The 13,997-nt window shown below is 39.1% G+C and overlaps 1 protein-coding gene across 24 annotated transcripts in view; it reads left to right on the top strand.

Annotated features, from left to right (window-relative positions):
- Nucleotides 1-13,997, top strand: part of DTNB (dystrobrevin beta) — a 224,464-nt gene that overhangs the window by 15,227 nt on the left and 195,240 nt on the right. For 23 of the 24 annotated variants that reach the window (XR_011139936.1, XR_011139935.1, XM_068936647.1 and 20 more), the window contains 3 exons: nucleotides 2,663-2,730; nucleotides 6,485-6,565; nucleotides 8,496-8,709. Coding sequence is in view for 22 of the 24 variants with exons in the window: in XM_068936639.1 (XP_068792740.1) it covers nucleotides 2,663-2,730; nucleotides 6,485-6,565; nucleotides 8,496-8,709 (363 nt within the window). In the remaining 2 variants the exon portion in view is untranslated. Of the gene's footprint in view, nucleotides 1-2,662; nucleotides 2,731-6,484; nucleotides 6,566-6,877; nucleotides 6,943-8,495; nucleotides 8,710-13,997 lie in introns of those variants that run through there. The other variant, XM_068936648.1, reaches the window with a different exon arrangement.

Genomic DNA, 13,997 nt, shown 5'->3' with positions numbered 1-13,997 from the left:
TACCTTCCTTTATCTCTGCTTTAGTCCTTTCCTGCGAACCAGGTCTGTACAACTTGCACAGTCCTTGAGTGGTGGTGAGTGGGTACATCTGGCATTGCCCTATCTTTTATTCCTACTGATTGGTAGCGCTTCTCTGTGTCTTCTGTGAAGGTACTGGAGCAAGTCTGTCTCATGGATTTAGCTGGCATCCATGGGCTCTAGAAGATAATTGTTACAGACCTCGTACCCCCCATTTAGTGGAAACAACGGTCACAGTATCTCTAGCATCACTTATCTTGCAGCTTTGATGTGAGGCAAGTCCCATCCCAGGTTTGTCTAAAATGGAGATCCACTTGGAAGTGGGAGGTTAGGAGGGAGGAAAAAGACATGCATTCAAAGCCTAAGGACCAGGAGATTTAATGTTATCCTGTTCCCCCCCAGCCTTGATGTTGCAGAGGATTAAAATAGTATTATCCATTATGTCTAGATAATGGATATACGTCTAGATAAAGCAGTCTCTACTAAAAACAATTTGAAAGACCAGGCAATTCATACACCGTTTGTAGTCCATCTGCTGTGGAATTTAGGGAGAGCCTAGCCCTTGAAGTAAGGCTCCTTACTTACTGGTATAGTGACTGGCATTCTTCCAGAAGGCATGCATATTTTGTGTGATGAGGAAATAAAGGGAATAGTAGTTAGTTCCAAAACAAAACAGTGCTTAAACTGAGGCAGCACACGAGGGTAGCTGGAGCGTGCGTGTGGACAATGTGAATTCCACAGGCAAAGTTTCGCAGTGGCTCTTAGAGCACGTGCTCCAATCTACAGGGAAGTACATATAGAGATAAAATATTTTGAAGAACTTTGAGAAGATAAGACACTTCCTTTGCAACGCTTTCTTTGCATATACTCGTTTGACCTGACAAAATCAATTTATTTTAGGAAGCTGAAGACAGAGTCCAGCAAAAGGCTAAAAGATGATTAAGGGACTGGAGCATCTCTCCTATGAAGAAAGGCTGAGAGAGCTGGGACTCTTTGGCTGAGGGAAGACTGAGGGGGCGATCTGATCAATGTGGACAAGTATCTGAAGGGAGGTGTCAGGAGGATGAGGCCAGACTCTTCAGTGGTGCCTAGCAATAGGACAAGAAGCAACAGGCACAAACTGAAACACAGGAAGTTCCATGTGAACATGAGGAAAAACTTCTTCACTGTGAGGGTGACAGAGCACTGGCACAGGTTGCCCAGAGAGGTTGTGGAGTCTCCTTCGCTGGAGATATTCAAAACCTGCCTGGATGTGATCGTGGGCAATGTGCTCTAGAGGACCCTGGTTGAGCAGGGGGGTTGGACTAGGTGATTTCTCCAGAGGTCTCTGCCAACCTCAACCATTTTGTGATTCTGTGAAAAGGAACTTTGACATGTCTGCAAAAATGCTATTGAGACTTCTTTTTCTAAAAAAAATAATAATAATAATACAGAAGCACGTTGTTTCTGGGGTCTAAGGTTTTCTTAAGTAGATAGAAAAATAGGGGTATAAAATATATATATACAGATTACATTATACCACTGTCTGGCTATATTCATTTTATGAATTGATAAGAAAAAGGTTTTGGTGGTTTTCAAGATGAATGTATGATGTGAGGTCTTTACCAGAAAATAATTAACAGACAGTGGAAGACTGCTGAGGGAAGCTGTTAAGTCTGTCAGTGAGTATATATTTAGTGCCAAGACACGACTTTCTTTTCCTTGGTTGACATTTAAGCCTAATGAAATCTGTCCTGCCATGTTGCATGAGGATGAGCTGACTTTAGAGTTGGATTCTGGTAAAATAATTGCATTTGGTATTTTCCCCTCTTTTTCAATGCATTAAAAAAAGGTATTTAATTACCTGGTGAATCTGTTAGCAAAAGAATAATTTAATATAGTGATTTCAAGTGAAATTTTACGCTAATACTGAATTTAGTCCCTCCTTTTTCATTGGAGTTAATTCAAAGTTAGTATCTGTCTTTTAGAACTACATAATGAAGTAAAACATAAGAGGTGCTAAATTTTACTTAAACTTCCTTATCTTGGGGCGTAAGTCCTACTTGCTGTTGCTTTGAGGCCTGTGTCTTTAAGACCTTTACTTGCCTGTCAAATGTGACTTGAACTTGGGCAGCAGGTTTCAAAGTTAAATAAGTTCTTGCAACCAGAACCAAAAACCACAGGTAGGGAAGAGAAATGTTACTGATCTGTCAGCCAGGAAAAGCATATAATACGCTCTCATCTTTGAACACCAAAGGGTCTAACAGATGCAGATCTGTAGGGTTCTAGGCTTCGCTGGTTCAGCTGCTCAGAGGGAGGTCTTACTTGCTTTGTATTTTGGAAAAAAATCTCTTTTCAAAGAGAGGACTTCTTTAAATAATATTATTGCTTATATGTATGTGTTTTGCAAACTTCAGATAAATCCTGCCACTTTGTTTTCTGATCTTTACTGCAGAACACCCAGCTTTAAAAGGCATTAAAAAGCCTTAACTAGGTCTCTGTGCTATAGAATACTATAGTTATGGAGGGATATCTTTCTACTGGTCCTCTCATTTACCAAATATAATCAAAATATTTCAGTGATAAATACATAGTTTTGTTCACACTAAGTTGTTTTTGTAGCAGAAATTCTAGCACAAACAGTGTTTGCAATTTTTGTCTCCAGAATGATCGAGGAGAGTGGGAAGAGGAGGAGGACAATGGCAGAGAAGAGACAGCTGTTCATGGAAATGAGTAAGTAAGAAATTTGAAGACATAACGTCACTTATTTACTGTGAGCTTCATCTTGACTATTTTAGTAAATCATTTACATCTTATTTACACAAGACCGTTGCCTCATCTAGTGACAAGCATCCTGGGTGCTCACTGAAGGATAGATCTTTGTTTATGGTTGGGAAGAGAATACAGATGGGTCATGACTGCCTACAAAGTCATATGTTTCCAGGTTTTTGTAAAGCTCTTTTCCAAAGAACGTTCACATTTCTCATTTATGGTGATTTTTATGAAGTTGGTGAACAATTACTTCAAAAAGAAGAAAAGAAATGCAGGCCACTTAAATTTGTACCACAATGCTAGTGTGGCTGGGAAGAGAACTCTTGAGGGTTTCTTTATTTTCTTTTTTTCTTTTTTCCTTATGGGACCATTCTCTGTAAGTGAGGCTGTAATTGTTACTACAGTAGAAATAACTATCTAGAGATGGTATAATTTAAAGGAATGGGACTTACCTTTTTAAAAGATACAATCTTTCACTACCAGCTGCTTATATCCTTGCACATCGTAATGTTACTTAACTTCCCTACTGGAACGGAGGACTAAATGAAACTTCCTAGGTTAGGCAAGCATGTCCTATAATACCATTTGTAGGCTAATGAATGTCTACCTTAATAAAAAACATTTTCATGCAACCGTTTCATTGGAAGATTTCTGGATCATCATTCTTACAAGTATCTTAAAATTTCAAGAACAATTATATTCCTGGCTAATTTATATCTGCTTCTTCTCATTTGAAACCTATCTGTAGATAGTATTCTTCCCCAGCCTTCCCAGCTTGCTCCATTTCTGTGTCATATCCCCTTGTACCATATGTTGAAAAAGCCAAAAGCTAACTCCTGTTGTCTTCCTGATGTGCACCTCATCTCCTGTTCTCCTCCTCTGCCTTAGTTCTGTTTTGCTTGAGTAAAGTTGACTGGAATTATGCATTATGTACCAGATGAAATCTCATTAGGACCTGGTAAGATGGCGATAGCGCTTCCTTCAGAAAAGCTTTGACAGATGGATCAGAGTATTACAGTTGTCTTTTTCTAGGTGCATCACGTTAGTCTTGTAGTGATCTGATCAGTTAGGATGGTTTGGTGTGTGGTCCTTCTTAACTGTTTCTTACAGATAGTGATTTCTGCTAGAAGCTGGAATCTCATCAGAACTGAAGTATGACCGTACAGTTTTATTTGCTTAGTATTAAATTTCATGAAGATTCTGTTAATCCAGTCATCTGATTGTTACTTTGATATTCTAAGTACTTTGCATATTGATGATACCGTATAGTTACCTTAGCCAAAAAAAAAATTATTCTTAGCACTCAAAGTTTAATCCTGGTATTCTCTTCAAAGAGCTTCAAAAACCTTATTTGAGTCTCTGACCCAAAGAAGAGGAAGTGGCTTCTGCTGTGTAGGCATTTGAAACAGCCTTTCTCTATATGCTTCTTTCTCATGTCAGATGAGAAATCTAAGGTCTAATCTAAGGTCTTCAAGCCTTGACTATCCTGTGATGGAGTATTTCCTTATAAAGGTGAATGCATAAATGTTTTCCTTTCTGTTCATATTGCAATGTGTAAAATTGCTTTCAGTTACCATTTGGTGTTGGTCAATATGCAAATTCACTTAAGAAGTATTTAGATTATTGCTTAACTGAGACAAGAGTAGATTTTTAGGGCATTATCTCAAAATGGACATGATACCTTTTGAACTTGATGGCCTTTCAGGCATGAGTTGACCCAAGGACGTTTTTGTTGCTTATATGGTACTTGTGGAATTGTCTAAAAGGCAAGAGTCCTGTGCAAGGTAATCTAGTTTCTCTGAACTGCAGAGGATACATATGGAGTTACAGATTGTCTTGAAAACACAAAACGCATTCATTTTATCTTCAGATGACTCAGAAGAATGACCCTCTTGAAGCTTTTGTGGCATGCGATGCAGGGAGACAGGAAGAGAAAACAGCCTTTTTTACTTATTACATGTAGCTGTTAAATGGCCTCATTGAGAGTTTCAAAAGAATATTATATAGGAAATATGAGTTATTTTATTCTAGCCCTGGATCCTGATACTGCTTATGCTACCTGGCCAGAAACAATGATAGGGACAAGTACTTTCCTGAAGTGTAGCAGAGACTGGTTTCCTGAAGATGCTAGGGTGGTATCTAGTACGTTGCATCATACTATCAAGCAGTATGCTCATCGGATGTTGGCTAGTCCAGTGCTGATCTTACATAAGCTGTCATGGGGAGTCTTGGATAGGAAGCTGGCCAGCATTCTCACTGATTTTGGTGGAGAGTCTTTATACCTAGTGTTCTGCATCAACGATGAAGAGAAATAATTTTTCTGGTATGGCACTTTGAAGACACAGTGCACAAGTCTGTATGAAAACCAGCTGAAGCTCTGGCGTTTACGCAAATGCTTTGGCATTATCTTTGTTAAACTGTAGTAAACTATCTAAAAGACAAGATTTTCCTTCTTTCAGATTTGCATCTGTGAGTCATCAGGTGCAAACAGAAAGGTAGTTCAAATGAGGAATTTGTAAGCCGTTGGTTTCTGAATTCAGAATGCTGTAGCAAGGAGTAATTTGCTGACCTTTGAACTCATGACCTGGATGTGACAGTCAGATGCGCTCTTCAGGAGGCTGGGTTGTGTGTGTGTGTGCGTGGGTTTTTGCTGTTGGGTTTTTTCCCTTTAACAGTAGCTTCTGGATGTCTGGATTCCACAAGTCACCTTTATCTCTTTTTCTCACTTCTCTATTCATCTAGGCTTTGAGTTATGAGAGAAGCGTGAAGGAATGCAGCAGATCCAGCTTTTATGCACTGCTGTGAAAATGCAAAAGGCACAGGATGCATGTGCAGCCTTGCCATTGTCCACATATAACTGGATTGCTGCAGTGTACATCTTAGAGCTACGTTTATTATAGGACATTGCTACTAATGCTGTTGAAATGGCAGCCATTTAAAAGGCATTTCTGTTTTTTGTGATTGATGAGGTCTTCTAAACTCAGATTTTTTGCTGCTTCCAAATTAAAAATGACAAGTACTGGACTTTAGACCAGCATCATTTATCATCCCAGCATCATTTATCATGTTATTTGATTGATACAGGAATACACAGATCAATTTGGTGTTTGGCAGAGGGTTAGCACAGCTTTCTGAAATTGCTTAGGTTTGGAATGTTAGAAGGAGTTGCAGTGGCGGGTGGAGCTGCTAGATGTGGTACAGACTAGTAGCAGATAATAGCTTTCAAGTCTTTCAAGATGCTGATAACATTGTATTGTTTGAAGGTATAATACTTCTAAACCCTTAAAAGTGGGAGGTTTCTGGTGAGGATAACATTTTTTGTTCTTCCGCACTCTCTGCTGCTGCTGCTTATCTGATTTGGATCTATCTGGTAGACCAAAAGTGTGCTGCAGGTGCAGGCGGCAGTTAAAATAGGAAAACCCCTTTTTGCTCTCTTGTGTGCATATCTTCCAACACCAGTGCAATCTTCTTCCTTGTCCACTCCCTACTTGAGCCATTTAAGGATTTAGGAGTTGTCATGTTGGTCTCAAACTCAAGTCATTTTTTAATATACTGTTAAAAATGACTATGAGATACCTAATGAAAATCTTTGTCATTTTCATATGATAATGATGATGTATATGAAGAGAAAAATCATGCCACTTTTTAAAGTAACTTCATCAAGTAAATTGAATGTTATGGACGAAAGAAAAATACAAGCTTTTTTTATTCATAGGGGCTCAGAACTTTGATGTCATCAGACTTTCAACGTATCGGACAGCCTGTAAACTGCGGTTTGTACAAAAAAGATGTAATCGTAAGTTGTAATTACTCTTTATCTTCATGAATTTCTCATGCATAATGGTTTGAAATATTCTACCCATGGGAATTTTAAGTACAGCAAGAGTAAACAAACACTTTATTAGACAATGTTAATAGTTGTTGCTTGAACCAAATAGAGATTAAATGTGTAATTAAAAGAGGCAGTGTGTATTTTTTTTTATTTTTTGGTTAAGTACTCTGTAAAGAGCTTCAGTTTTATTCTCTAGTATTTCAAATATTTAAAATATATGGGTCAGCCTGACACATTTCAGTTGCTGTAAATTTGTTTGTCTACTCTTGGATGCAGACGGTTTCAAGCTATTTTATCTCCTGTTTCATTGTGGTGTACCACAAGCCAACTGACAGCTAGAGGCAAGTATGAGTATGGTGATACTTAAGATGAATACTAGCTTGAAAGTGTCTAAATTTGATCATGGTGGCACATCTCTATGTAATATAGCAACCTTAGAGAATTCTCTAAGTTTACACCGTACTAGTTCATGTATATTTTCTTTCTCTTCTGTGTTCCTTTGACCTTAAATAGCTCACCAAATCAAAGATTAATCCAAGGTTCATATATGCTAGTACTTTGCATTGTATTACCAGTATGACATTGGACAACCAAAAGCTTGACAGGTTTATGTATGTAGGAATAACTCTCCCTCCACCCAACAACTTAAGTGATATTAGTGTATTTCTGATATGGAAGAGGATAGGAAAACAGCTGAGTCCCACAGAGGATATGCACAGATGCATATTGCAAATCGTAGCTCCTACAGCACAGCTGACCTGGGGATATGCATATGCTTTTCTGTTAGAGCTGCAGTGCCTTTAGTTTGATGCATAGATTGCTTCTTTTTCATTCCTGCGCAAAACTGTTAGTTCTTGTCTGCTTTTATATTAAAAATCTCTCCTTAATCAGTAAAAACAAGGTATTAAGATATGCTAATTATGGTATGTTACACGCTTCAGGCCCAATTCATTGAAGCCATGCATATGCTTTGAGTAACCTTTACCCTGCACGTATGTGTAGATGAGACTGCATATTTACGATCTCTGTTTGGACCACACAGCAATCCAGGGGCATATGTTTGGTAGTTGTTTTTTGTCCTTGTATATTTTTATGTGAGAATTTTAAATATCAGACTGTTACTTGAAACCGTTTAATATGAGTTAAGGAAGATGATCAAAAAAATCTTGAAGTTAGCAAATAAATCTGTCCTTTATAACTGTTGTGTCACATTCAGTTTGGACTGATGGACTGTTGAACCTTAGACTTTTTTTACGCTGTCATACATACCTTTCAAGCTTTAAAAAATTTTGAAACACTGTTTAATGTGTTTCTGCAGATCACTTATTATGGCTTTGGAAATCTTTCACTATACCATTAGCACTTGGAATTCTAAGGGCATGTTTGCAAAGTACTATACCTTGGACTTGGCAATGGGATCATTTGGAAACAGTGATAGTTTAACTAGAACCTAAAGCTCCTTATCCAGTACTGGAATACTACCAGTCAGCCTGTCCCTTGAGCATGTTCAAAATTGGTAATTGTAACCAATCTTTTAATGAATTTTGCATACAAATCATATTTTGTGAAATGAAAATATCCAAACTGGATAAAAGGCAGCGCATGATGAAGATAGCAAGGCTATATAAAGGACAATTGTGATCTATCAGAACATCCAGATGTTCAAGGTGGAATAAAAGCATGCAAGGACTCTGGCCAGTAAGGCTCTGTTAGTTTGCACCAGATGACATGAACTATGAGTTTGAGTGTGAAGAGTCTGTCTCTCACTTTGGATATGAATAAGTAATTGTTGGTTCCAAAATAAAAGTTATCATAGTATTCAAAAACAATACCATAAAAGTAAGCGTGTATGCATTACAGAATAGCACTTAATTTTTTTTTCCTTTATTTTCAGTTCATCTTGTTGATATCTGGAATATGATCGAAGCCTTCAGAGATAATGGCCTTAACACTTTGGATCATAACACAGAGATCAACGTGTCTCGACTAGAAACAATCATTTCATCTATCTACTATCAGCTAAACAAACGCCTGCCTTCTACTCACCAAATCAGTGTAGAGCAATCCATCAGCCTTCTCCTCAACTTCATGATAGCAGCATATGACAGGCTAGTAACTCCTCTAGTTGTATTTAAACTGATTTTTTTTTAGTTAGAGGAATGTAGCCAACAGCTGCATGAATCTCTGGCAAACTGTGCACATGCTATTTCATGAAATTGAGAATATGTTGAGAATATGTTGCACGTTACATATTTAATACCATAGTAGTGCCTGCAGAGATTTATATTGCCACAGCAGCAATGTTCTGTCTTAAAAAATGCTTTCTTGAGAAAAATGAGTTAGTACCTTCTGGAGCTTGCAAATTGCTGTGAGCCCTGTATCCGAATTGAAGGCAGAGAACAGCTGTGTAGACAGTGACACAAAATAATGTTAACCTAATTGTGATATAGCATTGTTTTAAAAAGTTGAAATGTTTTGCTAGTCTTGGTCAACGAGACCATTTTATTAAGCTACCTTATTTTGAGAGCCAGCTCAGATCCTACTCTGACACATTGTGACCCCATAAAGGGGCTAGTTCTCACTTATTGGATTAAAGAAGTTTCATGACTTTTTGTTTAGAGTTATTCCTAGACCCTTTCTTTATGTCCCATTTTGTGTTCCGTTTACAGCACCTTTCATCAGGGGTTGATACCTTAATCTTCTTGGGGAGATGTTATCTTTGTAAGTTCTCCGAGTAGCAACTGCAAGTCTATAGCTGTTGTTTAGCACTTTTACTTTTGTTTTTTCTCATATCTTTCTTACAGTCAGATATTATCTCCTTCTTAGCTTTCTTCTGCTTTCGCCCTCTCTTCTAACAGCACAGAAATGCCTGTGGCCAGAAAGCTGTTACAGAGAATGAGGAGTTTGACCCAAGACAGCCTGCAGCACTCAATATCAAATAGTTATTTTGATTGTAGTCTCCAGGTTTTGATTCTTTCCTGACTTGACCCTCTTTTTCAGTTGACCAAAAGAGATGTTAGGTTTCCCAAGAGTCCAAGGTTTCAATGCAATCTGTTTCTTACTCAGGGCAGAGACTTTAAAAAAAAAAAAAAAAAAAAAAAAACTGAAAAGCTCAGAAAGCAAGAACAGTGCTATGACAACAGAATCAAACCAGTGCGTTTTTCTCTTTAGTTGGGTTTGAGATTAGATGTGAGAGAAGTTGTAAGGGTTAAGTGATGAGCTTAGTTATCCTGAGAGAGATCACACTAGAAAATACAAACTTTTAAAAATATGAGTGGTCATGTTCTTGGGGACTGGCTTAAAGGGTTGAGGCTTTAGCTAGAGATGTATATTTGTCTTGCCCCTGCCCCAAACCCTGCAATTTCTGCTTCTTTTCTGGAACCCAAGCACCACACTTGTTCTGAGCGCAGTGCAACAGCTTCTGTTTAGCTTCATGTACCTGGCACATGGGATTGAAAGAGAAGCTGTGAGGCTGCGCTGTTTTGTGCAACTGGAGGATAAGATGGGAGGACCAAAAGGGAGGGGAGAGGCAGGGCTGAGGCCCCCGCTCCAGGACTTCATCAGCATGGCAGAGCTGTATAAAAGACAGGTACACACCTGTACTGGAATTGTATCTTTGGAGTGTAGTTGTGTGGAAGCTTGAATACACATAGTCCAGTAGTTTATTGCAACATGGTGCTGATGGTAACATTACAGAGCAATAGTATTCCCCTGAATAATAACAGGAATCAAAGATTTGGCTAGCATCTTCCCCATGGAAGTATTTAAGTTAGAACTTAGGTTAAGTATGAGAAAACCTCATATTGAACACTTCATTGGGACCCTTAGAGGAATGCTGACCATGGTATAGAAATGGTGGTTCATACTGCATGCAGTGGTGTGTTGTGAGAAGGAAGGGCTTTGATGTGATGTTCTTTGCTGTTTTCTCCTACAGAGCTTCGTGTGGGTATTTGACGGTGTTGGCAGCTTATGCCAGTGTCTGTTACTCCCACTAGGCTCTCTTTGCATTCCAAGGATCCTAATCCATTACTGGCACCTCAGAGTAACTCCTGGCCCTATTTAATTGCTTTAGACTCTTTCTGATCGCCTCAAAAAGCTGATAGCCAACCGCAGTAAAGGCAGAACAGTGGATGTTGTGTGTGTGTTTTAAAGCAAGGTTTTTGATACTGTCTCCCATAATATCCCCCTAGACAAGCTGATGGAGTATAGGCTAGGTAAGTGCACAGTGAGATTGAAAACTGGCTGAGATGCCAGGCTCAGAGGGCTGTGATCAGGGGCACAAAGTCCAGCTGGAGGCCAGTCACTAGTGGTATACCCCAGGGGTTGATATTCAATACAGTATTAACATCTCCATTAATGACCTGGATGGTGGGACAGAGTGCACCCTTAGCAAGTCTGCAGATAGTACAAAACTAGGAGGAGTGGTTGATGCCTCAGACTTTTGCATTGGCATTCAGAGGGACCTCAACCTGCTGGAGAAATGGGCTGACAGGAACCTCATGATGTTCAACAAAGGGAAAGGCCAAGCCTTGCCCCTGGGAAGGAATAACCTCATGCACTAGCACAAGCTGAAGGCCAACCACCTGGAAAGCAGGTCTTAAGAGAAGGACCTGGGGCTTCTGGTACTCAGCAAATTGAACACGAGTCATCAATGTGCCCTTATGGCAAAGGACGACAGCAGTATCCTAGGCTGCATTAGGAAGAGCATTGCCAGCTGGTTGAGGTGTTGATCCTTCCCTGCGCTGGTGAGACCGCATCTGAAGTGCTGTGTCCAGTTCTGGGCTCCCCAGTGCAAGAAACACATGGATCCACTGGAGTGAGTCCAGTGAAGATCTACAGACTGGAGCATCTGTAGTAGGAGGAAAGGCTGAGAGAGCTGGGATTGTTCAGCCTAGAGAAGAGATGATTTGGGAAGATTTTATCTCTGTGTACAAATACCTGATGAGAGCCAGGAAAGAAGACAGATGCAGACCCTTCTCAGTGGTATGTGGTGAATATAAAAGAGGCAATGGGCACACTGAAAACAGGAAATTCCATCTTAACATAGAAAACCTTTTTTTTTTTTCTTTCCCCCCCCCCCGAGGGTGACTGAGCCCTGGAACGAATTACCCAGAGAGGTTTTGGAGTCTACATTCTTGGAGATATTCAAAACCTGACTGGACAATGTCTTGAGCAACCTGCTTTAGTTGACCCTGCTTTGAGCAAAGTGGTTGGACTGGATGATTTCCAGAGCTTCCTACCAACCTCAACTACTCTGTTATTCGGTAGTGTCTGGCAATGAGTTAAAATGCAGGGTGGTGTGGGGGTGTGTGTGCGTGTATGTATGTGTGATATATATATATATCTTTTTTTTTGTTGTTGTTGTTGTTGTTTTAATCGGTGGGTAGAATGCAGAGAAGCTGGGAAGGATGATAAATACTTGCAATTCATGAAAGCTAATGGTGCTGACAAGTGGCATCTAATGAAAAAAGAACTTTATATAAAGTACCCCAGTGCCGTTTCCAATCCTGAGAATTTTTGATTGTGCTAGAGTTTCAAAATCCTCTGGAAAGCTCTGTCCTTTTTCCTTTCAAACGGCAATTCAGAAGACTGAGTAGCATTGGTACAAAAATCAACTTTAGGCATTGTCAAGTTGTTTAATTACTACATCTCTCTACCAGGTTGCCGTGGAAGAAATTTTCTTCCTTTCTTGATGTAATCAATGGAATCTCAGCAGAGGCAGACCTGAGAAGAAAAACTTGGGTCCAGATATTTGAGGGCACTGTAAGCTGTCTTGCAAGGATAAGACTGTGTCCTGCGGGAGATATTAATGGTTATAGTCACCTATATTTTTCCCCCCTCCCCAGAAATCTAATGCAAAGCTGGTATCTGTTTTGAAACATGGGAGATGCCTATCAAAAAAACAGGGGAGTGACTGGGGTGAGACTATTCCTTAAGGAAATTTGGCTTAGCTACTAAGATTTGCTCAGAAGAGAGGGAAGCTGAGATCTGAAGAACATGGAGTTTTCAGATTTCCAATTTCAGATGTAGCAAATCCTCTTACTTTTTTTGGCACTGTTTTGCCAACTTTTTATTCTGAGGAAGCTACCCAAGAGAAAAGACAGAAACAAAATAGCATAACTTCTTGTTAACTTTGTAGCCTTTTTGTTGCTTGAAATAAAAAAAACTAACATATTTGATTTTCTCCCTTGGTTTAGTTTCTTTAAACAGCTGATGAAAGGGTACTGGGTATCACTGAAGTAAATGGCCTCCATTCCTCTTCATAGAACATCTTGAAATTATCCTTTTAGGAGAGCGGGGTTTTTTTGTTTGTTTGTTTGTTTGTTTTTGAATGTGGAGTATTTTAAACATGTCCCAGGTCAGTTCTGTTGAAATAGTACATTATAGTTCTTGAGCTTTTCTAGGTCTCCTCCTCTAGCTAACACTCACAGATTATTTTCTTCTCTGCATTTCCCTTGAGAGTGATCGAATACATTTAAAAATGGTTACTTGACGTTATTTTAATTTTTTTTCTCCTTTTATATGTGATCTTAACTTTCTTGGTGGTTTATCAATCTGTGCTACTGTTGCTGTTTATAGCTGAACATACTCAGCATTGCTGTTTGGGAATAAATGGCTCAGAAGTCTCACAGCTATTAGCTGTTTTTTTGCATGTTCCTATTGCATGCTGATTGATGCACTGCTAAACTAACTTTCCACCAACTTCACGGTAACAGTGGATTTGCATTAAAATCACTGTATTGCAGCTGTCTAATATCATATATTGGAAGTTCTCTACCTCTTGTCTTTATTACTATGAGTGGTTCAGGAAACGGTGAGGCTGGATGCATGCCTTCTGGGCTAGCACTAAACTGGGGGAAACTGTTGCCGTTATCTGTGCTGCAGTTCTCTTCTGTGATGTGCTTTACCTCCGCAAGCTTTTTTCTGTGTTTCTGATGATTTACTTCCTTGACGCTTTCATACTGCTTTTTTGAGGAACAGGAATAATGCTTGTAGATGTTTCTACATATCATACTGTCCTGAATGGGCTTTTTCATGCTTTCCATAGACAAATTCATTTTCTCTTGCTGATACAGGAAATGGTTCCCTAATGGTGCCATCTATTCTAATAGCACAGCAGCCTTATTAGCTTAAATGAGAACAAAGCACTTCTCGGGTTATTCCTGTTCTATGTACATTCAGAATGTCATATAACTTCTCAGTAAGCTGTCAGTTACTGTACTGTTTTTGGAATAAAATATTTCTTGAATGTCAGAGTTTAAATCGAGGAGTAAATTTGGAAGCAACGGAGGTAGCAGAGGGAAAGAGGAGACATAGAGTGAATAAATGTATTTTTAATGGAAAAGATACACAAATTATTACTTCTGTTATAGGACAGCTATGAGACGAACAAGAC

Source organism: Struthio camelus, chromosome 3, assembly GCF_040807025.1.
Source record: "Struthio camelus isolate bStrCam1 chromosome 3, bStrCam1.hap1, whole genome shotgun sequence".
Taxonomy (NCBI): Eukaryota; Metazoa; Chordata; class Aves; order Struthioniformes; family Struthionidae; genus Struthio; species Struthio camelus.
This window is presented reverse-complemented; position numbering and strand designations above follow the sequence as displayed.